Genomic DNA, 27,531 nt, shown 5'->3' on the forward strand with positions numbered 1-27,531 from the left:
ACAGAAGCCAGGGCTACTGGTCACCAACCTGCCCCCAACAAGAAAGCATGCAGTGCCCTGCGCAGAAGGCAAAGTGGTCCCTGAGCTAAGGCCAATATGGCAAGATTCTACTCATTCCCCTTCCTCTAGCTGGAAGAGGAGTGAGCTTGTATGACCAACCTTATATGGGAGAAACCCCATGTGGGCCCAGGTATCCCAAAACACACCCCGGAGGTCTTTGGGAAACCCCTGGTCTCATCCATTATTTATTGAATATCTGCTGTGTGTTTATTGAGCATCTACGGAGCCAGGTGCTGAGTTTCTCCAAAACACAGAATCAACTCTTTCTGCACCTACCCCATGGCATTCTAAGAAAGAAGGGGTTTGCAGAGATGGACCCTCAGGCTGTAGCAGTTGGCAGAAAGCAAGTAGGAAGGGCTGCCTAGAAAGTGCTGGTCACTCCAGGTTTGAGCCCAACTCCTTGGGCCACTTGAGTGAATTATCTGTTTCTTCCCAACCCAGGAAAGCATCTTTCCAAGCTCACAGCAGTGAGGATGAAGCATCTCATCTTTGATGAGATGCTTGAAATCTGTGGGGACATCTGAGTCTTGTTCTGGGTTTACCTGAACTCTGAGCCCCAAGGTTTGGGTTGAAATATATGGGACTCTGGGAAACTGAGCAGCAGGAGGTCTCAGTGGTGCTTAGCCTGGGAGGGAGACAGCAAAGGAAGTGTGGGGAGGGCAGAGATCTCTAAAATCTGCGGGGGAGACTTCGAACCCTGATTATTCCATACCATCTCCCAGAGACCCTGATTCAGTGGTTCTGGAGCAGTTCCCTAGAATCTATACTGTTAGAAATAAAGTTCCCCTACGAATTTTTACCATCAGCCCTATCAAGGGACTCACCAGAGAAGTGGTAAGAACCCTTGTATCCAAATACTGGGCTCCACACTTAGAATTTTGGGAAAATCACTCTCTTTCTGAGCCTTGTTTTTCCCATTTGTGGGGGAAAAATAAGGATTTGGATTACACCAGATATTCCCAGGTGTGGGAATTATGAACTGGTACTTACAACATAATAATTATTGGGAACTATATAAGGTAGGTGAGCCAGATCTTTATTTTGTCAAGTAAGGATATAAAAAACAAAGAAATAAATATTACTCTGCACACACACACACACACACACACACACCCCTCCACATCCTCTTTCTCTCACTATTATTTCTCACAGTATGAGTCATTTTAAACTCTAAAAATTAGAGAGATTTTGTTCTCAGAATGAAAGGCCATCCTTTCAATGGAACACATTTGGGTTGGTTTTCTGTCCAGCTCACACTGTTGACCTCTGGTCCCACCTGGCAGGTGAACACCTCACCCTGTACCAGTAATTGGGAACTTCAGGCCTGTGACTGCCAGGTTTCTGACAAAGAACTGTTATCTAAAATATACAGAAAACTCTTGAGACTCAAAAATAAAAATCAGATAACTCAATTTTTTAAAATGGGCAAAACATCTGAACATAAACTTCACCAAAGAAGATATTCATATGAAAATATGCTGGATACCATGTTATTAGGGGACTGCTAATGGAAGCAACAATGAGATACCACTACGCACCTATTAGAGTGACCAAAATCCCAAACACTAACAGCACAAAACGCAGGTGAGAAGGTGGAGCAACAGAAACTCACTGCTGGTGGGAATGGAAAAGGATGCAGCTATTTGGAAGACCAATTTGGCAGTTTCTTACAAAACTAAACATGGTTTTACCATGCAATCTAGCAACTGCGCTTCTTGGTATTTACCCAAAGGAGTTGAATAATTACATCCACACAAAAGCCTGCACAGATATGTTTATATCAGCTTTATTCATAACTGCCAAAACTTGGAAGCAACCAAGATGCCCTTCAGTAGGTAGATGGATAAACCCTGAAACTTCCAGGCAATGGGATACTATTCAGCACTAAAAAAAAAAAAAGGGCTATTAAGCCAAGAAAAGCCAGAGGAACCTAAATGCAAAATACTAAGTGAAAGAAGCTAAATTGAAAAGGCTGTATGATACCAACTAGATGACATTTTGGAAATGACAAAACTATGGAGACAATTTATAAAAATCAGCAGTTTCCAGAGGTTAGGGGAGAAGAGGCAGAGCACAGAGACTTTTTAGGGCAGTGAAACTCTTCTGTATGATCTTATAATGGTGGATAATGGATTTCGGTATCCATTAGTCCAAACCCATAGAGTGTGCAACAGCAAGAGTGAACCCTCATGTCAACTATGGATGTTGGGTGATAGTGATGTGTCAATGTAGATTCATCAACTGTAACAAACGTACCACACTAGGGTGTGGGATTTGGAAGGTGGCTGCGTGGGGGAGGCTGTGTGTGTGTGTGTGTGTGTGTGTGTGTGTGTGTGTGTTGTGGGGGGGCAGGGAGCACATGGAAATCTGTACCTTCCTCTTAATTTTGCTGTGAATCTAAAACTGCTCTAAAACTTAGTCTACTTCATATAACAATAAAAGTGAAATAGAATAGTAAATGTTTGATCAAGCACACTTGATCAGGTAGATATTTTATTTCAAAATCCTTGCTTTATATATGTATGCATGTACCGAGTCGCTAAGAAATTACACCTCTTACTGTGGGTCATGGTCAAAAAATGTTAAAAGTCACTGGATGAGAGTATTTCTGAGGTCCCTGAGATAGTTTCTTCAAATGAAAAAGGGTATTAGAGTAATACCCCTGCATCTTCAATGGTTGTGAAAACCAACTGAAATGGTAAACGTGAAAAAGAGAATGAGAGGGAGGCTGTCTCGTTCTGCACTGACAGGAATGGCTTCTTTTGGACCCCTGACACCCATCCAGCCCCAGAATCAGCACCAGCTGACTGAACACAAGGAATAGGTATCAGATTTCATTTTTAAATCATTGCAATAATACTTCTTTACCCATGGAAACATCAAACCTCTTGAAATGTTTATGTTCCCGGTTTCTAAATCAATTAGAGGCATCCAGAACAGGGGATCACACAAAGGAAGTTCTTGATAAACATCTACTGCATTAGTCTGTAAGTGGCTAATGGCTTGGGTGAATGGACAAATGAATGGATGGATGAATCAATCAATGGATCGATCAATCGGTCCATCAGTCAGTCTGTCAGTCAAGAACAAATGCAGGAAGAGTACATCTTTTAGACCACTGGTGAATCATTTGGCCTCTAGATGCAGTTTAACAGGACAGGTTCTGCTAACACTTTCCAACTTGCTTCACTCCCTCCCCACTGTGATCCCGCATAAATGTGCACATCTAAATGTCTGCTTCCATATGAAGGGAGGCTAATGAACGGCCCCGGACTAGCTCAGTCAGGCATACACATTCACTCCCTCGTTCATTCACCAGGTGGGCTGAACATGTGGACTCTGCTATGGTTCTCAGAAGAAAAAGATACAGCCCAGTGCTTGAGGAGTTCACATTCAGGTGGACGTTGAATATAAGAAATCAATCATCAAGAGGAAGTCAGGAGAAGGAAACTTGGATTTATTAGCACCTGTTCAGGCAGGGCATGTCACATACACACATGCACTTGATGCCATTTATTTCAGAGACAGAGCCGCCCTGGAGATACAAATTTCCCAGCTCTGGTCAGTGCCCTGGCCAACCGCCCACCATTAGGGAAACACAAGTGGATGGTCACCACATCCACTTGTTTTATAATTAATATAATTGAAACCAACAAGAGGAACTCGAAGGGGCCTTACCCACAGTTTAGAAGACAAATTAACACTCAAGGCCTGCCTCTTCAACATGGGTTTTCCCATCTTTGGCCAAGACATAAAATCCCAAAAAGCCATTGCCAGCCCACAGACATTATTTCACTTCTGTGAGCTTGGAGCACTGAGGTGGCTGGAGTGCACCCTGAGGGCTGATTCTGTGTTCTCCAAATGCACGTCCCATCGGGAGGTGGGAACATTCCTCATAGTTGCAAATTCTTTCTCTTCCTGCTTCTTTACTCTCTCTGGACAGTGGTGGTGTGTGTATTATTTCTCCCTGGGTGATCTCTGGGCACGACGGAGAATGAAGCCCATTGGCTCATTTTCTTAAAGTTTTTCTTTTGAAGAAAGACGTAAATTTGCCAAGTGTCTGGTCAGGGTTTTGTAGCACCAAGAATTTCCTTAAAACGGGCAGTTACACGTTAGATGGGGGCTGTCAGAAGAATGAAGAAACAATCTCCTGCCCCACGAATCAAGTTTTCCCAACTTTAAAGGAGTGGAAAAGAACTCACAGAGCATCAGCATATGAAATAATAATAACAATTAACAACAACAATAATATTAATAATAATCTGACCGACCGGCAGCGTCTGTTGGATTTAATAATTTTGAGGTCTCTCAAGAAAATAAAACAAAAAGCAAACGATAACAGAAAGAAAAAAAAAAAGGAACACATGGCTGAAGTCTTTCAAGACCTCTGGCTTCCCATTGGGCTCTGAGTTCAAGTTTCAGAAATCCACTGCAGTCTTCTGGCTTTCCAGAGTCCTCTAGGGACCCTTCACGTTACCCGGCCGGGCAGCAAGGCTGGCGAAGTAGGCACACTGGGAAGGGTCACATTGGCCTGGGGGACCAGGAGGTCCTGGGGGGCCAGGATGTCCAGCTGGTCCTGTCTCCCCTTGAGGGCCAGGGATCCCAGGAAGTCCATCTTTAGCATAGCCAGGTTCCCCGGGTTGACCTGGCCCAAGGAGCAAAAGAAACAGAAGGTGGTTCAAGATCCTTCTGGGAGGGGATGGGCCCTGATCTCACAGCTTCCATTCACTATGAACTCAGGACCTGAAACGTCCTCAGACAGAACATCCCCATGGTCTGGGAGCTCTGAGCAACTAGAGTGGTCCACATAAACACCAGGTAGCAGGAGCACCTCAATATGTAGAAGAAGGGGTTGCTTTAACTATTTGAACTGGGATAGTAATCCAGGTACCACTGGAGAGAAAGAAACTAGGGTAGATTGAGACCAGGTAGGGTATATGTTCTCCACTGAAGAGTCAGATGAGAGACCTGGCCTTCTGAATTCTTACATGGGTCTAGGGAACGTGTCTGAATGGAGAGTAGACACCAAGTCCTGATCATTAACCCTCAGCCCCAATTCACATGACCTTAGAGACACCTGGTGACATTCCATTGTTCAACATCCAACTTGTCCCAAGTCTGTATTTTCTCAGCTTTATCTACACATTAAATTTGAACCACATATTTGGATTACATTAAGCTATTCTGTAAAATCATGGCCAAAGACAACATCTAGGATGCGAGTAAGTGACACTTAAAATAGTCCAAAATTGAGACCCAGAAAATATTGCCTATAGACAAACTTCTATCCCTTCACTTAGTAAGCATCATAACGTCATATATAATCAACCTATCTTTCTTCTTAGCTTTGGCAACTTGGAAGGTCAGTGCTAAGTCTTGTGGTTAACCCCAGTAGTGACATCCCTTCTTAAGTCTTAGTAATCGTCTTATCAGAAAATATCGTATAAAATAAACACAAAGTAAACTTTTTACTTAAAAAGATCTGTAGATATTTCACTAATTCTATTAATGCTTTGGTAATAGCTATTTAATCTATAATCCTGCCTGGATCAAGTTTTGAGGCCTCAGTGTTATTCATTCCTTGGGCTAAGAGCCACTGAAATGTGATAATTATCTCACTCCCATATTGGTACAGTTACTTCCTCCTTTTAAATAGTTTCTGTTCTGCCATTTACTCTTTATTTGAAATTGCCTTCTTTTAAAAGTTATTCTTAATATTATAAGCTATTTGAAAATAGGTGAGCCATAAAAATAAATATTTATAATGTATTTCTAATTATCTTCTCTAAGGAAAATAATAATAAATATCCACTTTAGAAAATTTGGAAAATCATGAAGGTATAAATACTAAAATTGAAATTCTCTATAAGATCAATATTCACATATGACCTCAGGCAAACACAGAAATTAAAGTTAAATAAAAAATAGAAGCCTCAACAGTCAAATTTCTTCTACCTTCTACCTATACACCTAATTTTGGAATGTGATTATTACTGCATTGTAGAGCTCTTCCAACATGGCTACTGGGTAGCATGACCAACTTGCCCCAGTTTTCTTAAGTCATGTCTTGGCTTTAAAACTGAAATTCCCAGGTCCCAGAAACGTCCTCAGCCCTGGGACAGCTAACCACCCTACCACTGGGTGAGCATTCCCCAAAACATATTCCGAGAATTACTAAAGGGATATTAACAACTGCATAGTGAAAGAAAAAGGACTTCTCTTTCAAGTGAATTTCGAAAGTGCTAGGTTAAACAAAACAGACACATTTTTTAATGCAAGAGTCCTTAGCACTTTTGATAGTGAATGTGCACCAGAAATGTCTGAAAGAGAAACACAGTCCCCAGCAGTTCCTGATTTAGCCCAAGTCAGTTTTTTTTTTCTCCAGGACCATTTCATGAAATTTTAAATTTGCGGGATACACTTCAACAATTCATAGAATACACTACAGTTTTCTTAGTAAGTCAAGAAGGTCGTATTTTAGAAATATTTAATGAAATCAAGTGAGTGATCTCTGTCTTCTCGTCATCTGTAGAGTCTAAGCCCTCCTCTCCACTCACTGCTGAGTCCTGTGGGGCCACGGGCAGGGGTGCTGGGTCTCCAGGATAGCTCACACCCTACCCCTGAGACTCCAGAATGAGTCATACCTGGGATTCCAGGGGGTCCCATCTCGCCTCGGAGGCCAATTCCAGGTGCACCTGGGTCACCTTTGGCTCCTCGCTCACCTGGGAGGAAAAACATGCACTTTTGATGGTGGAGACCCCCAGGGAGGACAGAAACTGGGCGTCCTACCTTGCAGGATGTGCAGGTGCAACACTGGGCTGCTGCAGCGTTCCGGTCTAAACCACCCTGTGCACACACACTCATGCCACACAGTACCCCAATTCCCATTCACACACTCATTCACACACACACTCCAGCACACACTCACATTCAGAAATATGTACAAGGAATCACCAAAATAAACAAACACTCCCTCCTAAACACATATTTACATATGAACATTTGCTCAAGCACATATCTACCCAATTCCATACAGACATATATATATTCAAACCATATTAACAACTGTATACATACACTCATATACACATACTGACTCATTCAGACAAATGTACACACCTACACACTCTCTCATATGCCGTACACACAGAAGTCCGCATGCATCTCCTCTTATATGTCTATGCTTCCTGTGTTTTCAAAGCATTGTACCTGAACCTTTATCAAGAAGAAACTGGATGGTATGTAACCAATTCAACATGCACATGGGCATGTGCAGTGATCAGTAAGACACAGCTCTACTCTCAAGAAGCTTGAAATTTAATAAGAGAAATCAAATAGGGCATGAAGAACATTCTAGTATGAAACAGAATGCGATAAGTACCATCATAGGAATTTCAAAAAAACACTAGAGACGTGCAGAGGAGACAGTGATCCATTTCCCCTGGGAGGACACTTGAGATCATATTTGAATGAAGATGGTGGAGATTGGATTAAACTGTCTCTCACCCTTGTTTTCTAAATCAATCACTTGCTTTCCCATATTGTTTCTAGAATATCTGCTGCATGCAGTATATTTTCTCTTGTAACCCCAATTGAAATTCTGCTGGTTCACAGGGACTTCAGACCATTCATTTTTATTGTTTTAATAATTATGTTTGGTCAGTATTCTGCCACAATCTGATGTTCTCTGTTTTATGCTTTCTTACTGACATTTATTTTATATATTTTGTTTTATGAAATCATATCAGTAGGACTAGAATATACAAATTTAACAAAAAGCCTTTCAAGTAGGAGAAACATTACAGGAAATGGACAAGCAAATTAAGAATTAGTAAGAAAATGGGAGATCAAAAGAGGACAATGTTAGAGGCATTCATCTCCCTAACTCCAAGTCACTCCAGAGCAGCTAAAATGACACCACATGCTCCTTTCCCTGCCCCATGCTTATTCCTAATCGGACAGGCGTGAATTATGAGGCTGCTCTCCTTTTATCTTTATTTGAAATTGCCTTATTCAAAAATTATTATTAATTGTATAAGCTATTTTAAAGCGGGCAAGCTTAAAAAAATAGATAAAATATTTTTCAAACATTTATAAATCATTCTATTATAAAGAGACATGCACACGTATGTTTACTGCAGCAGTATTTACAATAGCAAAGACTTGGAACCAACCCAAATGCCCACCAATGATAGACTGGATTAAGAAAACGTGGCACATATACATCATGGAATACTATACAGCCATAAAAAAGAATGAGTTAATGTCCTTTGCAGGAACATGGGTGAAGCTGGAAGCCATGATTCTCAGCAAACTAACACAGGAACAGGAAACCAAACACCGCATGTTCTCACCCATAAGTGGGAGCTGAACAGTGAGAACACATGGACACAGGGAGGGGAACATCATACACCGGGGCCTGTCGGGGGGTGGGGGTCAAGGGGAGGGTGAGCATTAGGACAAATACCTAGTGCATGTGGGGCTTTAAACCTAGATGATGGTTTGATAGGTGCAGCAAACCACCATGGCACATATATACCTACATATCAAACCTGCACGTTCAGCACATGTATCCCAGAACTTGAAGTAAATATTTTTTTTAAAAAAAAAAAAAAACCTTCTATTTGTTAAAAAAAAAAAAAGTTTTTGAATTTATTTTTTAATCCTTCCTCTCTCTCTCTCACATCTGTCTTCCTGCAGAGAGAGTAAGTGTTCTGACCTGTTTGCCACTATGTGATGAGTTAAATCGTACAGTCTCCGCCCTTTGAAGGAGAGACCTTCTGTTGGCTGGAGCTCTGATGTCCTGATAAGTCACTGCCTTGAGACCTGGGCAGTTAACAGTTGTTTTGTTCCAATTTTACAGCTGGCATTTAATCTCCATTGAGATTAAATGTTTTATTCCTCAGTGCTAAACTCGGTAGGGGAAAAAAGGAGGCATGTTGTTTACCTCCCTGAAACTTGAGCAGCGGAGATGGAGAGAGAACAAGAAAGTAGGAGGGAACTGATTCAATCTTCCTAGCAGAAGCATAATTTTGTAAAAATGTCAAGTATGAAAGCCTCTTATGCATATGATAAAATTATATGATGCCAAAACTCTGGGTGTTACCAAGCTACAGGGAATGAGAGTGGCATGAATAATGCATGCAGTGCCACCTCCCAGCCCTGTTCCTTCTCCGCCCTCCAGGAGTACACGGAGCATATCTCCTCCAGGTCTTCACTCACCTTTGGGACCTATGGGTCCAGAGGGTCCTTCCAGACCCCCCTGCCCAGGACGACCTGGCTCCCCCATGGGACCGGCCCGGCCTGGAAGCCCATCTTTTCCAGGGGGCCCTGGGGGCCCAGGTCTGCCTTGAGATGACTTCATGTGCGCTGGGGGCATCTGGGCCAGGAGGTAGGCGAGTTTGGCTGTGAAGTAGAAAAAGAGAGGCATTTCATGAAGAACGGATAGTGGGCACAGGACAGGATGGCTACTCACTGCCAACTCAGAACCAAGGGGCCAATAATAGCTGTGGGAACAACATCAACGACACGTCACATGGCACATGTGCAGCATTTGTATGGGCACCTTCTGATTGTGGCTGGCCATAGGGTGACTTAATCAGTAGTGACCATCGCTGCCCCTGGAGCAGGTCTGCCTAGGCTGGGATCCCAGGACAGCCACGGTCAGCCAGGTGGCCTTGAGCAAGCTACTGGACCATTCTCAGCCTTGGTGTCCCTTTCTATGCAATGGAGACAAAGAAACAGCACCTACCCCACTGGGCTGGAATGAGGATGGAGTAAGTGAGATGATGCATGTGACATAGTGCCTGGCACTTGCTAAGTTCTCAGGAGATGCTGGCTGCTACCCCAGGGGCAGAACGACAGAAGCCATAGTAGCATGGACAGCAGTAGCAGCAGTAGCAATTGCAATGGTCAGTTGGGGAAACTGCTGCTGGCGTGGAGAAAGTAAGTGGCTTACACAAAGCTATGTTGGTCATTTTTCCTCTCTAATGTCAAAGTCCTCATCTATAAGCTAAAGGGCTGGACATGATGGTCACTGGAGATCCTGTACATCTAAAATGTTAATATGACAGAAGTGACTTTGAAACCCAGAGGTCCAGTGCTGGTCTGGCAGCCTTTCAATGGGACAGGGGATATATGCCCATCTGGTGGCCACCAAGGGCAGTCTTTGTTTGCCATGCAGTCATAGGTAATCAGGCCCAAACTGCCATTTTGCAGACAGTGTGACCAAGACCAGAAGCTGGGAGGCTACCCAAGGCCCCCAGAATTTGATAGGGAAACGAAAGTAGAGTCAGGCTCTTCTGACTGCCTGGTTGATCACTTCCCAGAGTGTCTCCCTCCTACTACTTCTCTCACAAGGTGGCAGGAGGACAGGTGGTCAGCTTCTGCGACCTTGACAAATTGCTCAACTTTTCTGAGCCTTGATTTTCTCATCTTTAAAGTGGAGTGGATGCCCCTTCCTCAAAGACCTGTTTGGAAGAAAGGACTCAGCCCAGCAGATTCACTATCCAAACCATTTTGAAATGGGTCTTGTCTCTGCTCTTGGGCTAGAGATCCCCCAAAAGCAAAGGCCATTTCTGTCGCTGATGAATCCAACATTCGGAAGGTAGAACTCAGAGATCTACACACATGAGACCTCAGAACACCACCCACCCATGATGCCCACCAATTTGGTCCTTATTTCCCTCCTCTCATCGCCTCCTTCTCCCACCCAAAACCCACTCCTTGACGTGTACTCCAGAAAACAGTCCTTTGCCCTCATTTCCATACAGGAAAAAGACCATGTTCTTTTTCCTGTATGGCAGTGGACCATGTTCCCCTGGACACTCCAAGAGGACAGGAAGGAGGGCCGTCTTGTTTACAGCTGTGTCCTTGCTCCCAGCACAGAATCTCGCGATGGGAGGTGCAAGATAACTGAGACATGATCATGTGAATAAACGTGCCCTCCCCTTTTGTCCTTGTGCTCCTAGAAAGTAGTTATGGATTTCTTCTTTGCTGCAACAAGATCTTGTGTGACTTTCTTCCCATTGCAGAGGGAAGGGGAAAGGCTGTTGTTCAAGAGAGCTTGGTGATGAAGAGCACAGAACCTTCCGCGAGGCTGCCTGGGTGCAAATCCTGGCCAGATCTTCCCAGCTCATCAACCTTAAGTTACTTAGCCCCTCATAATTCTGCTTCTAACAATTCTTACAATAATTACATGAGCCTCATGAGATTGTTTGGAGGCTGCTTTGGGTTAACACTTGCAAGTGCTAAGAACTTCACCTGATCTTGGCAAACACCAACATGCTGGCATGATTACTACTATCCTCCTACCTTCCTCCCTCCCTAAGCATCTGCTACGCACAGGCACATGCTAGACCTGGGGACTCACCAATGAGTCAATGCAACATGACTGAAAGGATTTTAGTTCCTTGAAAGCACTAGGCCCGCCTGCCCTGCTCAGGGCCTCACACATGTTGCTCCGTAGACCTGGGGTCACACTGCGTCTTTCAACTTGCAGCTCAAGTGGCCCCTCCTCCAGGAAGCCTTCATTAATCCACTTCCTGGCCTCTGAACTATCTTAGGTACGTTCATCTGTCCTCTTTTAATGCCTGCTGTGACAAATAAAATTTAAGAACTTCTACTGACTTTACTAAAATCGTCTTATCTATTTGTTTATCTACCTCCTCTGGACTGTGAGTTTCATGAGGCTCACGGCAGTAAATAACTAAAAGTCTTTACAGACTAGATCAATGGCTCAATGCACAGAATAAATGATTGATCACAGCAGAGCTGTTTCTGTAGATAGTGAGCTCTCCTTCACTAGAGGTAACCAAGTGAAAGCTGAAGGACTAGTCCTAGAGAAAGTAGGTGTCAGATAAAGGACAGAACAGTCTTCAGGGTGTTCCCCAACCCTGACAGTCTACACTTGAGCTGCCAGTCAAGTGCTTTTCTTATTCCAGGATGCAAAAGCATTCAAGGCTGAATGAAAGGACTGCTTCCTGGGCTCTTCTCTGCAAGACTGTAACACAGTCCAGATACTCACTTTCAAGCTGCTTCCCCAGCTCTTCTTGAATAAGCCGACGCAGCATTTCCATGGATGGAGACTCCCCCTAGGAGGAAGGGAAGGTGGAGTCATTCATCTTCCCAGTAACTTCTGCCACCTAAGAACCCTGAGGACTCGGGAAACCAGGAAGTTCGTAGGTGGTATATACCCACACAGGGAAGCACATGTTCCTAGCCCAATCTTTTCCACATCTCTAATCCCTTCCTCCCTTCTCTGTTATGCAGGCAGCATCATCCCATTTTACAAAGCAACCCGGACTCTGGACTCTCTGAGCCACTGCTGCCCTTCCTTCCATACCCTTCCAGCTTATTCACGGGATTTCCTTCCTTCTCAAGCCACTGTGCCCGTTGATTCCATTCATATTCCCTTCTTAGCAGTGGACCTGGGTGATCTGGCCCCTCATCTCTGCTGCCAAAGTGTGTCCACCTTTCGGACATAGCCTACAGGCTGCCTTCTATGTGAACTCGTGTGGATTTCCCCTGCCTGGCTACTTGGCCACTCTGGTTCCCATGGTCTGCTTTTCCCTGCTTAGGTCCACTGTGGCTCTAAACAACTTTCTCACCAAGTCCTGGTGCTTGGTCCACAGAAACTGATGAGTTTGATAACCAGAGGAGCAAGTGTTATCTCCAAGCTCACACAGAGGCATGTGATTCTTAGAAGAACTTAGAGGAGCTGTCCTCATGCTGTACAGAGCTGGTCCCTTCCTGTCTGACTGCTCCAGGGCACTGTCTACCCCTCAAGGGCAGGGATCTTACTGTGCTCATCTCTGTAGCCCCATACCTGGCATGAGATAGATTCCATTTCCTTATTCTTTTATTCTGACCAAGAATCTTTTATGTTAGTCCCAGAATTCTCATCACCGCCCATAGCAGCAGGACTGGCAGAACTTGGCAAAGCTCCAGGAGGGCTTTGGAAGCCAGCTGAGTGTTCTAGCCTCTCCACTGACTTGGTCAAGAGATAGGCTCTGGTTGCCTGGCGTCTTTCAGGGCAGCTGAAACCCAGGCTGACCACAGCCACCAGGAACTGATGCGACTGCAGAGCATCAGAAGTGGCAGGGACATGGAGGTCATCCAGACCTGGGCTCTGAGAAATACAAGGGTCTCCAGAAGACCATATGGGCTGCTGAGCAGGAAGGGGTGGTCACATGGACTTCCACCAGGGGAGCTCTGCGTTTATCTTTTTATAGCCCGTGTATGCCTGTGTCATGAGATTGTGTAAAATGAAAGTGCTGCTACTAGAATAAAGGATGTTTAAAGAAAGAAAAAAACATCACTCTAAATAAGCCCTTGTTCCCAGCTTTGGAAAAAGAGAGATGCAGGGGGAAGAAGGAGTACTCTAGGTCAGCAGATACAAGAGTGGCATAGCCAGGCATCAAAATGGATGGTGAACCATCCCACAATGAAGTTCAGACCCCTGGGAGCTGGGTGTCTTCTCAACTGCCTTTTGCACAAGGTCCTGGGCAGGAGAGTTCTACAGCCCAAGAAATGAAGTCTTAAGGATTCATTACCACTGAGGAAGAGGGTTGAACAGAAGAGGGACTATTTTTGAGCATTTCTTAAGCTAGGCACATTATTTCACTTGATCATCATAAATCAGAAGAGGATTTTGTTTTCCCTTTTTGCAGACAAGGAATGGCATATTCGGAGACGAAAAGTAGCCTGCCCCAGGTCACACCTTCAGTCACTGGAAGACTGGGATCTGTAATCTGGTGCCTCTGAAGTGCACACACTTCCCTGGCTCCCCCTTAGGCCCCGAGGAGCCCCGAGTCCAAAGCCATATGAACATCCTTACCCTCAGTCCTGGAAATCCCGGTTGGCCTGGAGGCCCTGGGGGTCCAGCTGGTCCATTCTCCCCAGGTGGTCCTTGGGGACCCATCAGGCCTGTGTGGCCTTTGTGGCCTGGGATTCCAGGGTCCCCGGGCTGGCCCTTTCCACCAGGAGGCCCTTTGTCACCTTTGATCCCAGGATCTCCCTAAGGAGGAGAGAAGCATATCAGCATGTGTCTCAGGGCTGGAAGCTGTACCCCATGCAGCTGCAAAAGGGGTTCCCCCAGTCTGCCTCTTAGATCACTGAAAGGGAGACCTTGGCCCTGGGTGGCCCATGTGTGGCTTGGGGTGAGAAGAGCCCCAGAATCCATCACATGCACCGTCCTGATGGTACAAATGAAAATATGGGCAGCCTGGGCAAGATGTTGTGACCCCATCATTAGCAAAAATATTTTTTGCTATAGTCCCAGCTACTTGGAAGGCTGAGGTGGGAAGATAACTTGAGGCCAGGAATTTGAGACGGCAATGAGCTATGATCATGCCACTGCACTCCAGCCTGCATGACAGAGTGAGACTCCGTTTTTTAAAAAAGAAAGCAAAAGGAAAAAGAAAACATGCAGGGCCCAGAGACAGAAAGCCACCAGCCCACGTTCACACAGGGAGTTTATAGAGAGCAGGATAAGAATGTTGATTGCAGAATTCCAATCCTATTCTCAATCCCAAGAGTGCAGCTCCTCGGACTGCCTGGAGAAGGCTGGCCCTGGCAACCGAGACTGACGGTGGAGCTGCCGACCCCTTTCTGGCCTGGCTTTGCTCTCTAGAGGCAGTGGTCCTCTCTCAACAGAGGTGTCTCCCTCCCAGGTCATCTCCCTCTCCTTTCTCTCAGCTCTGGGGAGTTCACAGAGGATTATCCAATGGCCTTCAACACTGCCTAGGGCTCATCTCTCCCCACAGCTGACTCAGAGGTGGAAGTGCTGGACCAATGATTTTGGAACTATGGCAAGCCCGGGGCAGTCCAGTCCTCTGCCTTTATGTGCTACTGTGTGTTTGACCAGCAAGTTCAAATGATTAGTTGGTCTGAAAATATGGCAGCCACATTAATGGCCTCAGAGATAACGGAACTCCATTGCTGGGATGTAGCAGAGAAAGGGAGGCACAGGGAGAAAAAGAAGAGACACCAGATGGTAATTGTACACGTGTGGCATGGCTGAGAACATGAACCAGAGCCACAGAAAAGGAAAACGGTGCAATCACCAAACCATCTCTAACATACGCACTTAAATGAAAAATGCAAAGAGTGAGACAACAGATAACATATGACATGCTCAGAGTGGGGAGGGGGTTAAATACAAGGTAAATGCACATTTATAACACACACCACACACAATTCTGTGTGCGCAGACTCCCTCCGAAAAGATAAAAAGCCAAAGCACTGTGACAGACCCTGGAGAGGGGATGGGGCTAAGGGGTGAGATGGAAGGGGCACATAATTTTCATTGCATTCACTTGTCCTGCAGTTTTCACTGTTGAACAATGTACCTGTATTGCTTTTAATATTTCAACAGTAACCCAAAATCAGTGAATTCAAAAATAATAATTTAGCCAGGTCCAAAGAAGTCACTTCAATTTTCCAAGCGTGATGCATTTCACAGGACGTTGCAATCTCTGTCGGTGATCTTGAATTCAGAGGTCTAGCAAAGTCCTGATATTTGTACACCTGGATGCCAAGGCCCTATCTCATGCATGGTACAGCACTTTTTATTCATTAAATGTCTCACAATCACTTCGTGGTGACAAGACTTGTCCCATATTTCAAATGTTCCCAGGAGTACAAAGAAAAGGGTAGTCTAATGGCTCCCTGGCAACGTGCCATGAAAGCACTTAACAGGGTAAAGACAAGCTCTCCGCGTATCGATTAGGTATTAAAGAAGAGATGCCATTGGTGGCCTGAGTTCCTTGGCTCTCAACCAAAATTCAAGCCCATATCCTGTGCCAATAGCTCCCACGGGCGCCTGAGTTGCATTCTCGGGGGGGATCATCAACGCCTTCTCAGCCACATGTCCCTCATGTCCCTGGCTCCATCGCTCAGGAACCGACAGCCACGGGATAGAGGAATCAAAGTCATGGGAAGGAGACAGGAGGAAGATCCAGGGGGGAGAATCCCTGAGACTCTGCCCCCACTTTTCTCACTCCTCTGGCTGTGGGAGAAGCCAGCCGGCTCCCCACCCACCCCACTTGCGAAGAAAGCCGAGATAAATTCTTTTCAGGACCATAGAAAACAAGCGGGGGTGGGCTGGGGGTGCCTGGGACGTCCGTGTCCGTGTCGTGCAACAGTGTGACAGCGTGAGGCTGACCAAACGCAGGATTGTGGGCAAACGAGACGCATAAAGCCTCCAAAGGGAGCAGCAGTCGTGAGTGTGAGAACGCGTCCGCATTCCACAGGCTCTTCAGCAGAAAAAGAAGAAGAAAAAGTCTTTTCCCCTGTTGTTTTTTGGAGAAATGAAATGTAAAGAAAGGCTTTCTAACACCAAGGCAATTCATTATGGGAAAATCTGTTCCCTTGTCACCTCCAGCGACAAATTTGGCTCCTGGCAAATTGGCACTTCGGGAGCCGAGCCCGTCTCGGCGGGCATTCGCACACGGGGAGAAAGAAATATGTCAATGTCTCCCAAGGCTTGCCTTTGAATCTCTAATTATGATGATTTTAGTCCTTAAACTAATAACCAAAAAGAAAAAAAGGAAAAAAATAATAATAACATCAAGTACAAACAATACCGGGAGGAAAAGAACCTCCCTTTGTGGGGCCGGTGATCATCCAGGAAAAAGTGAACAAAATCACGACAGGCGGCGTGATCCAGGCGGGTGTTTACTAACTGCCTTGGACAAAGACCAGGCTCAACATCCCGTGGCCACTGTGCAAAGGTCACATTTGATGTGTTCAAGGTACCTGTGCTCTCCACTCACCCTTTCTCCTTTGAATCCAGGCTCTCCAGGCTTCCCAGGGACTCCCTGCAAGGAGAAGGAAAGGACAGTCATTACCCCAGGCCCTCTGCACTGGTGTCCTTGCCTCGCTGGATATTCTTCACAGTCCTGCATGCTGAGGACAAGGGATCCTCAAGAGATAAGGTCCCCCGAGGGCTCCTTTCTGATTTATGCCTACATGGTTGGGGGGCAGAGGCACACTGTGTCTTCTCTGCTTTCCTCCTGGCACTGTCCGCCTTTGACTGATGGCACCAGCCCTGGGTTGGCCCCTCCAGATTCCTCCCCTACCTCTTGTGGGATAATCCCCACTCCCTTTAACATGCCCAGGAGGCCCTGCATGAATTGTTGTCTTCAACAGGCTGTCACTGCCCTGGATGGCTCTAGTGCAGGGGACAGACAGTTCTACGGTCTCATGGCCTCTGTTCCTTGTCTTCCCTGTGCCTGCAGCATGCTCCCCATCTCTCTGTCCGGATACCTGCTTCCCACCTGGCCTGCAGGTCTCCTCTTCAGGAAGCCCCCCCGATCACCCAGCATTTGGAGAAGTGGCCCTCTTCTATGTTCCCACAGTCCCCACCCCCTCCCGGAGGGCAGTCACATCAGGGAGCAAGGGACACAGCCCGCAGTGCCCACTGCTTCTGTCACTGTCTCCACCTGGAATGTCTCTTTCTTCCCTCTTTGCCCTCAGCTCCTCTGCCATCTCATCTGTAAAGCGCTGACTAATCCCTCTGGCCAGTGTCCATTCTCACGCATGGGTTACTTTCCTGCCAGCTGACACCTAGCTTCCTTTCTCCCCAGATAGGATGACCAAGGTATGCTTGTCTGCCTGCCTCTTAGACAGCACACATTTGGAAAGCAGAGCTTGATACTGGGGAAGGAAATTCAGCCCAGGGGCTCTTTTCCCATCTCTTGGTTGATAGACTCTACATTGATTGAAGAGAAGAAAGTCAAAGAGAGTACTCTTGAGCTCTTCTGAGCCTGGCCATTTCAGCCTCAGAAACATTCATTGCATCCCTTTCATGCAGGTGCCACGTTCAGCCCTGAGACCTATGCAGAGGACAGAGATCCTCATTCTCACAGAGTTCACAACCTGTCCATGAGGTGGAGGGGGGTATGAGTTGATTATAACACAAGGCAGACTGATTTAATTTCTGTAACATAATTACCAAAAGACGCCTCGGTATTCCTGGGTGAATCTGTAAGTTGGGAAGAACACAGCCTTGAAAGTTGGATAAAATTTAACAACAAAAGGTGGCAGGAAAGGCATTCCAGGTGGGTGGAAGAGTGAGGACCAAGCCTTGGATGGGAGAAGGTGGAGACATATTGGGCATGGGGAAGCAGGAGGCTCCCATTCTAAGACGAGATCTGGATCATATCTGGAAGACTTAGGATGCCTGCTTAGCCTAGAATTTATTCGAGAAGTCCAAAGAGAACTTGTGTAGGCAGCAGCCCAAGTACAAGCACATGGGGCTGACACAGCCCTCAGAAATGGAAACTATGGGTATTTCCTCTTTACCTCAATCCAGGAAGCAGAGGAAACAGTGCTTGGGCAACGAGTGAATGATGCACCCAGTGAGTGGCACCCTATGGCTGGGGTGAGAAGTAAACACTTTCCAAATATGAAGCTATCTGATTCAGCTTCAAGGAAGTGACCACCTTCCTGCAGTTAAGAACATGACCCAAAGGCACAGGGTAAAAATGCATCTTCCTCATTCAAGTGGGAGGATGCAGGGCTTGAAACGGAGAAGCTAATTTCCATAGACCTACTTTGTCTGCATTCAATCATTCTTCTGTTCATCTCTCATCAAATATTTTTGGTATCTAGCCAGTGCTGGTCTCCTGGGCTACAGCAGAACAGAGCAGGGTGCTAAAACCAAGCATTGTGGGAGGTCTGCTTTGCTTCAGTGTCAAGGAAAGTTGGCAAAGGCAACATTTCAACTGAGACCTCAGGATGAGTAGGAATAAGCATGGGTAAAGAGAGCCCTTGGAAAAGAACTTGGTGTGTCTCAGGAGCTAAGAGGCCAGTGACTGGACCTTAGAGAAGGAGGGGAGTGGTGGGACTGTGGCAGCCTGGATTCCATGGAGAGTACAGGGGGAGGGCTGCAGGTTGCACTGCAGCGTCTCCATATGCTTATGCTCTGCAGACCCTCTGTCTGCTGGGTGGAAGACTGTGGAGGGGCAAGGCTGGACAGAGGGAGATCCATTAGAGGATCACTGCAGTGTTCAAGTGAGAGCAGGTGATAGATTAGAATAGAGTCCCAGTGGCAGAGATAGAGAGAACTGGACAAAACCTACAGGTATTTGAAGTCAGAGTTGACAGGATTTGTTGATAGCTTGGCTGCTGAGGAATAAACAAGTGAAACAGACATATCAAGACGGTGCCCCTGCACTAGCTACATAATTTGTGGGGCTCCGGGCAAAATTAAAACATGAGCCAGTTGTTCAAAAGGCATTAAGAATTTCAAAACAGTGAAGTAGAGAATGTTAAGGCAAGTGTGGGCCCTTCTAAGCCCAGGGCCTGGGCCTTCATAGACTGCCCATTGGTGGCAAAGGGTTGCCAAGGGCTGAGTGGGCGTGTGATACTTACCTCCTTGCCTGGGACTCCTTTCTCTCCTGGTTCTCCCTGGAAAACAGAACAGAATATCAGTGGCTCTGCAGCATCAGCCCAATGTCAGTACCAAGACTGTCTTTAAAACTGACATTTCCACTCAAGTCATGTTCCAGCAAAGACAACAATCGATGGTCTACCTGGCCAAGGACATCCCAGACAGGCTCTCTGGCCAGCCTGTGCAGGGGAAGGCAAAAAATCACCCCAGGTTAGGAAGAAGAGCCACAGGTTAAGAGCTCCTTGTCAATGGGATGGGTATGACTCCACCAAGAGGGCCTCCAGGATATGTTTTACAAATAGTCCTGTTGTGGTCAGGAGGCCTCTCTGAGAAGCAGGCTCACAATGTGTGAAACAAGAAGCCAATAGGACACTAGGCTCCAGGTTCAATTCTTGGCTCCTCCACTGTTTGGCTCTGTGACCTTAAACAACCTCCCTACAACTTCCATAAGCTCTCTGTGCCTCAGTGTCTTCATCTGTAAAATGAGAACTGTGGTTGTACCTGCCTCAAGGATTACTGTGAGGTGTCAACGTGTTAGTTCTCCTAAAGCACACTGGGCAGTGGCAGGCATGTAGTGAGGGCTGGACAAGCACCCCACTCTTACCATGACTCAGGAGCAATTGCTGCAGTGCATCCACAGGAGCGGGTGCCTGGCTCTCAGTAGCAGCAGATTATTAACAAGGGGATGGAGAAGGAGACTTGGCCTTTAGCAAGGGAGTGAATAAGCCCATATAAAAATCAGTGAATGGGACCATGCAAAGTCTGGGAAGCATGGTAGAAAAGGGTAAGAGGGGCTACCACCTCCAACGGGCTGGGCTTGGCTGGCAGTGGGGCACGCGGAGGGGTCAGAATTAAACTGGAGGGGATGGACAAGAACATGGGTAAGCTCTCTACTCTGGTATGTTACATGCAAGCCTCATTCATCACATCAGCAGTCCAAGGAGTGGACGGCAATATGCAGATGACACCAGAGGGCTCCACTTGGAAATGTTCGAATCCCTCAGCATCTCCCTGTCCAGAAACTTTGTAAAGATTACCTTACAGCTTCCCCCTGCCTTAAGCTGTCAAGTCAGGAGACCTTGACTCAAGGACGAGCTGGAGTGCAAACCTACCACGTGGCTTTGAGTAAATCACTTACATGTTCTGACCCTATGGCTCAAACTTGCTCACCTTTACAATTATTTCCAGGGGTCCTTCAAGTTCTAGGATCATGATCAACACCATTGTCCCACCACATGCATCATTACAATGGTTTGTATTTATTGAGCACCTGCAGTGGGTGAGGAACCATTGCTGATCCCTTTATATGAATGATTTCATTTAATCCTCAGAAGTATATGCTGTCATTATCCTCATTTGCATAATGAGACAGCTAAAGCATAAGAAGTTACGACACTTTCCTAAGATCTCATGATTAAGGAGTGATGGCACTGAGACTGCCATGCAGGTGTGACCTCTGGGCACTCCGCTGTCTCCTAAACCATGATGCAACTTTGACCCCACACAGGTCATCATGGCCTGAGCAGACAGAACTGAGGACACAGGAGGTGGCAGGAAAGGTACTGCATGTGAACATCACAACCTGGAGCCAGGTATCTTGGGCCCCATTGGGGTTCTCTGCTTACCGGAGGCCCCCGGGGACCCAGGAAGCCAGGAAGTCCTGGGCTGCCATTTTCCCCTTTGCTTCCTTTCTGGCCCTGCAAAGAGAAAAATGAGAATTAATTCCTCAAGGTCATGTACCAACTCAAGCAGATTCAGAAACCTTGTGACCACTCTGAAATCAAAAGGCCTGAGACATCCACACAGCACACAAATCCTCCCATGATGGAGGGGCATGGGTTAGGAAAAGATACTGGGTCTTGGGACTCCTGGTAGTGCTGTCACAGGCAGGGGAAGAAGATGAGAAGTCTCCCTGTAAACAGCCAAGGGTCTTTCCATTCGAAACAACCAAAACAAACTGAGACAGATATTTAACAAAGAACCTGAGATGTGCGGAGCTCTCCAAGGAGTGCTCTAGTGAGATGGCATACCACTGCCCATGAGGCGGCCAAAGCTCACTTGGTAGAATCACATTTTGGGAAAGGACTTTGGGAACTTTTCAACTTCAACTTTTCTGTGGAGCCATCTTGCATGGGTCAGTAATTCCAGGATCAACTCTGCACTAGGGGAGGTGATGGGTCCAGCCTCATGACCCAACCCCACCTCCTCTGTTCTGTCTCACAAGCAGCAACAGGTGCCATACCATAGCCCATGAGGGAGGTCATTACGTTTGCTAGGAAGCTGGATTCCTTTTGCATAGCTGTCCCTAGTCCAACAAGATGAGGGTCTCTGCTAGGGTGATTAGATGCCGAGTTTGCCTGGAACCAGTAGGTTTCCCAGGATGCAGGATTTTCCAACTGTGAAAGTTCCTTGCAAACTGAGATGAACTGGTCACCGCAGTATCCGAAGTACCAAGTCCTGGTCAGCCCATTTCCCAGTAAAATTGACAGTTGACTCACACCTTACAGGTGGCCTTCTGAGTCAGGTGGCCAATTTTAGCAAGTAAAAATACAAGAAGACTAGATTGGAAGGAGAATAGTGGCCAGAGCTTTTCTCATCCAACCCTAGAACCCATTAAAGAACCATCTTCCCCACCATGTCTCCCCACCTACCAGGACTAAACCCCAATCCTGTATTTGCTATCTAGCTGACCAGGACTCTGTTGATTGGTACGCACTCTCTCTCTACTACCTGCCCATTGAGCTCTCTCTGCTACCTACCTGTTGATCCTTTTTGTCTCCCACCCCCATCCCTACCTCCATTCCCATGCTGCACACTTTCTTTGTCATTTGAGGTGGTAAGGGTTATTCAGTCTGACCTTGTCCTCCCATCCTCTGGAAACATCAAACTTCTACCCTACAACCTCGTTAAACATTTTTTAAAAAAGTGTTTGTTTTGGGTGCCTATGGATGTAGACCATAGATGCCTATGGTTATAGTCAACAAAGAGCCAACAGCATGATATGTATTTTAGACCTTAAAAATTGGCCCCATGGAGCCTCTTACCTCCAACCTATTTCTACCACTCAAACCTATATGTCCCCATTGATGCTTCTAGGGACAGAGGCTGGACAATCTGTAATGTGAGCCACAAGCTCTTTCAAAGCTCACCCCGATGCCACCACATAGCAGCCAAAGAGAACTCACAGGGGTTCCTGAAGGACCAGGCTCTCCTGGAGATCCCGGTGATCCATTCTTGCCCTGGTGGAAGAAACAGAGATAATTATCCTGCCAGGGCATCAAAGAGCAGGAGAGTGGAACAAAGGGATAGACTGATGCACAGGACTTGGTTTTACACAGAATCTGTTACTCTAGCCAGTGTGGCTCTCAGTCAACCACTTCATTACTCAGAGGATGTTTCTCAACTTCTAAAAGGAACTTGTAATATTTAATTCATAATATTGTTGTGAAATTAAATGAGTCCATGGGCATGAAAAAGTCTAGCCTGGTGAATGGTGCCCACAGCTGAGGCACAGTAAATAATCATGACCACATTCATTCATTCATTCATCTATTCATCCTTCCATTCAGTTGCTGTGTTGAAGAACAAACAAACCATCTAACACAACACAGCTTACACACAATTGCTCACACTGCCACAGTGCTGGTCTCAGCTTAGGAAGCATGACCATGCACTTATCTCCTTGTACGCCCCAACTAAGGAGATCATTATACTCTGATTTAAAATACATAGATACTGAGGCACAGAGAAGAAAAATGGCTTGTGCAGAGTCATGCAGCTACAAAATGGAAGGTCCATTCACTCCAGATTCCAGGACTGAGGCTTCCAAGTCTAATTTTCTCTAACTTCACAGAGATACATTGTGCGCATTCATAGTTTTGGTGAATACATTTAACAAACAGGATCCCAGTAGAGTAAAAACAAGAAAGCTCAAGAATGTTCTTGGCTACTCCCTTTCAGGATCAGACAAATTTCTATTAAGCCAAAAATTCACAGCTTCAATTCCCCAGGCTGTGTTGGTCTCTTCCTCTGCCCACCACACTCCCCCACTCAGGGCACATTCCCGTCGGCTGCTGTGTCTTTACCTGGCTCTCTTCCCCACCATGAGTAACCCAAAGGCAGAGTCTATGCCTTGTCATTCTTTATATTTCCAGCCTAGGAGGAGAGAGCCTCCTTGTGTGTCTCCAATGCAGTGCCAGACACACAAGAGGCTTGCTGCTAAATAATAAACCAAGGACATCCTAGAGAATCACTCTCCATTGACCCTTTAACCAAAAGGTGTGAATGCCCTCTAATCTGTGAAGCATGTATTCACAAATGTGTTGGATTCATGGAAGCATGTTCCACTATAAAGTAGCTGATGCTGACCGGGCACTTCTTACATGCCAGTCTTCTTCTAAGGGCTTTGCATTTTGTATGTCTTAACTCATTCATTGCTCACATCAGACACAAACATCACCACCCTTTTACAAATGGGGAAACTGAGGCTCAGAAATGCTAAGCCACCTGCCTGCAAGGCAACGGGAGGAGCTGAGATCTGAACATAGGCAGCACTGATTCCATCTCACACTGCTCTGCCCCTCCTTAAGGACATGGCTTATGGGTCAGCAATCATAAATACAGCTTCCACCTTGAGCCTTCAAAGCACATGCATGGCCATGGCCTCATGTCACTGGATCCTGCCGGGAATCATGCAGCACAGACGTCTTTCTCCCCATATCCCAGAACCCCCATCACAGACCTGCCAGGGATCGCTGAGCTAGTAAGGTCTAAAATCAGAGCAGCCAGCTGGATTTGTGGACTGCTTACCCATGCTCGGCCCTTCCGCGAACACTGCATAACGCTTCTCCCTGCACCTTCCTCCGCCCACCAACCCATCTGCGTCCCTCTAAAAATATATACTTTGCCTTATCCCTATGGAAATTCTATGTCTCCTCCTTCTTTCCCTAATCTTCCCTTCCCAGGGAGGATAAGGGCCAAGACATTGCAGAGAGGATAAGGGCCAAGACACAGTAGCATACGGTGCCAACACAGGCCATGTGCACAGAAGACAGGGTGGTTCTGGGCGGCTGCCTGTGCTCTTTGCACTTGAGGCCTACTGGGGCTGGGACCTGGTTCCCTCCTGGGCTACAAGGTCACTCCTGTGTCCTGCTCTCCCTCGCCAAGCTCCTTGGGTCTCTGCTTCCCAGGAATGGAAACCACAGCTCCCCTTTTCAACCCTTTTGAGCTCCAAACTCCTATTCTAAGACCCCTCCTTCCAGGATGATCTTTGTGACAAGGACTTCTAGCACACACCAGCCAGTCTGGGTGTTGGAGCTGCAGGCTCTTGAATGAGAACGCTGGAGTCCAAATCCTGGCTGTGCCACTGACTTGCAGTGTGATCTTAGGCAAGTTACTAGACTTCTCTGTGCCTCCATTTCTCGTCCGTGAATGGGGACAGCAATCACACCTGTCTCACAGGGTTTGGGGAGAAAATGAATGAATCATGTAAATGCCTCATGCAGTCCCCAGCACTGAACTCCACTCCACTGCTGCTTGTTGGAAGCTAGTGGCTGTGAGGTGGTTGCCATATGGCCTATTCTTACCCCTGGGTGGCTATAGATTTTAGAGAAAGCAAAATGAAAGTTTTCAGGCCACACATACATTCACAAACATCACAACTATTGACAGAGGCACTCTCTACATATTCAGTGTCTAGTTCATAGTTGTGTGACCTTGCCAGAATCCTTCTCCTCACTCAGAAAAGCACAGAAATTTCAGTGGAGTAAAAATGAGGATGTCAGAGAAAGAACTCAGAACTATTCTGTGTTTAAAAACAAAGTAGATATTTGGCAAACTTCAGCAGCTCATTTTTGGTATCAAATTCCTTATGATGTACCCGAGAATTGATAGGAGCAAGCTAGAACCACACAGCAGCCTTTGGGGGCCTTGGGATTTCAGGGCCACCCCCCACCCAGCATGTGGTACATGAAGCCCTTCACAATCTCACCAGGCCAGCTGCCTTCTTCCACCTCACACACCTGTTCTGAGTACTCTCTGCTTTCCAAATGTCACTTCCCAGCCAACCATGGTGGCTTACACCTATAATTTCAGCACTTTGGGAGGCTGAGATGGGAGGACTGCCTGAGCCCAGGAATCTGAGACCAACTTGGACAACATAGCAAGACCTCATATCTACAAACTTTTTTTTTTTAATTAGCTGGGCACGGTGGTACGCACTTGTGGTCCCAGCTACTTGGGAAGCTGAGACAGGAGAATGGCTTGAAACCAGGAGGTCGAGGCTGCAGTTAACCGTGATCATGCCACTGAAGTCTAGCCTGGGTAACACAGTGAGAGCCTGTCTCAAAAAACGAAGTCACTTCGCTTTCCCTCTTCTGTGCCCTTGAATGTGTTTGCACTCATCATGAATTTGATTGCTGCCCTATGCCAAGAGGCCAGGGAGAGAAGCAGAGCCCCTCTTGCCTCCAGGAATGGAGAAGACCTGGCTTGGGGCACATTCCAAGGGCTGGGCACTGTTCTTTCACTTCACTGGATTACCTTGCTGGATTCTTACAGCCTCCTTGTTCCTTCCAGATTGCCTCCATTTTACAGATGAGAAAACTGAGTCCTGGGAGAAGTGCAGAAACTCACCCAGTTCATGTGATGAATACGGGAGAGGAGGAAATCAAGCCCAGATGGCTGAACTCCAGAATTGGATACAGAAGCCCAGTGAGGGAGCTGGTGGGGACCCAGTCAGAACCACCCCACTCCTGGGGGGCTCTGGAGCAGGGTTTCCCAAATTTGTGTCCTTATCACTCCCTCCCCAGTTGCCTTTTGATACATTTTTTCCTAATCTCTCCATATAAAGTGTTAATATCACAGCTAAGCTACACATCTGTTTATGTACTGTATCTGTACCTGCATATGACACACACTCGTTGACACCTCAAGAATCAGTGTTTTCCCCGTAGGGTTGATATCACCCCACTGAGAGCTCACAGCCAGGGAGCTGGGCTTCAGCTCATTTGAGTCATTGTGGCCCCATCATGGGAGACCGTGACTCTACCTGCTAAGTTCTGAAAAGAAGGGACATCCAACCTCATAGGACCTGCTGCACACTCCCTCTCTAGGATCTCAAAGACAAAGCCCATGCTTGTCCACAGTAGGGTGGAGAATACAGGATTTGGCATCAGAAAGTCTTGGTCTTAAACCGACCTAAAGCTCTTACAAGCTGCATGACCTAGACTTGGGAAGCCAATATTCATTCACTTGTTTATCCCATCACTCATTCAAGAAATACACGACATACAAGCTTTACAAAATAAGCCAGTTGCGAAAGATAAAGTGTTGTGTACAAAATGTGTATTCTATATGCTCGTAGGCACATTGAAAATATTTTAAAAGATACACAAAATGCTTCTAACAGTGGCTTCTGGTGGGGGTGAAAGGGGAATTTTCTTGTTACTTTGTAACATTCAGTTCTGTCTGATTGCCTCTACAATTAGCATGAATTACATTGTTAATAATATATAGAGAGACACAGATATCAAAGATGCCTTTCTGAGATGGCCCCTGGGCTTAAATAGGATAATGTATGCTTTTCTCTTTGCACAGCACTAGGCACCTAAATATCTGTTTTTGACCTTCTCCATCCTCTCTCAGGCTGCTCTTAGATAACAGAAAGATTTGCCTCTGTGCACAAACAGGCAGAGATAACATCCAAATATTTATCAGTCATATGGAATGCTATGGGGTTCAATTGTGTCCCCTCAAAATTTTTAAGTCCTAACATTCAGTTCCGCTGAATGTGACCGCATTGGGAAATTGGATCATTGTAAAGGTAATTAGTTAAAATAAGGTCATATTGAATAGGGTGGGCCCCTTACCCAATAAGGACTGGTTTCCTTATAAAAAGGGGAACTTTGGGCCAGGCACAGTGGCTCATGCCTATAATCCCAGCACTTTGGGAGGCCGAGTGGGGCAGATCACTTGAGGTCAGGAGCTCGAAAGCAGCCTGGCCAGTGTGGCAAAACCCCATCTCTAGTAAAAATACAAAAAAAAAAAAAAAAAAAAAAATTAGCGGTGTGGTGGCATGC

At 46.2% G+C, this 27,531-nt stretch overlaps 1 protein-coding gene across 4 annotated transcripts in view; it reads right to left on the minus strand.

The window, feature by feature from the left end:
• Positions 1-3,496: 3,496 nt before the first annotated feature.
• Positions 3,497-27,531, minus strand: part of COL22A1 (collagen type XXII alpha 1 chain) — a 327,237-nt gene continuing 303,202 nt past the window's right edge. For all 4 annotated transcript variants that reach the window (XM_063643570.1, XM_063643569.1, XM_055287347.2 and 1 more), the window contains 9 exons: positions 22,642-22,695; positions 21,082-21,153; positions 19,438-19,473; positions 16,836-16,880; positions 13,898-14,077; positions 12,086-12,152; positions 9,283-9,465; positions 6,705-6,782; positions 3,497-4,705 (listed from right to left, as the gene is read on the minus strand). In XM_063643570.1, the coding sequence (XP_063499640.1) occupies positions 4,518-4,705; positions 6,705-6,782; positions 9,283-9,465; positions 12,086-12,152; positions 13,898-14,077; positions 16,836-16,880; positions 19,438-19,473; positions 21,082-21,153; positions 22,642-22,695 (903 nt within the window). In that variant the 3' untranslated portion in view covers positions 3,497-4,517. The remainder of the gene's footprint in view (positions 4,706-6,704; positions 6,783-9,282; positions 9,466-12,085; positions 12,153-13,897; positions 14,078-16,835; positions 16,881-19,437; positions 19,474-21,081; positions 21,154-22,641; positions 22,696-27,531) is intronic.

The sequence above is a fragment of the Symphalangus syndactylus genome, chromosome 7, assembly GCF_028878055.3.
Source record: "Symphalangus syndactylus isolate Jambi chromosome 7, NHGRI_mSymSyn1-v2.1_pri, whole genome shotgun sequence".
Taxonomy (NCBI): domain Eukaryota; kingdom Metazoa; phylum Chordata; class Mammalia; order Primates; family Hylobatidae; genus Symphalangus; species Symphalangus syndactylus.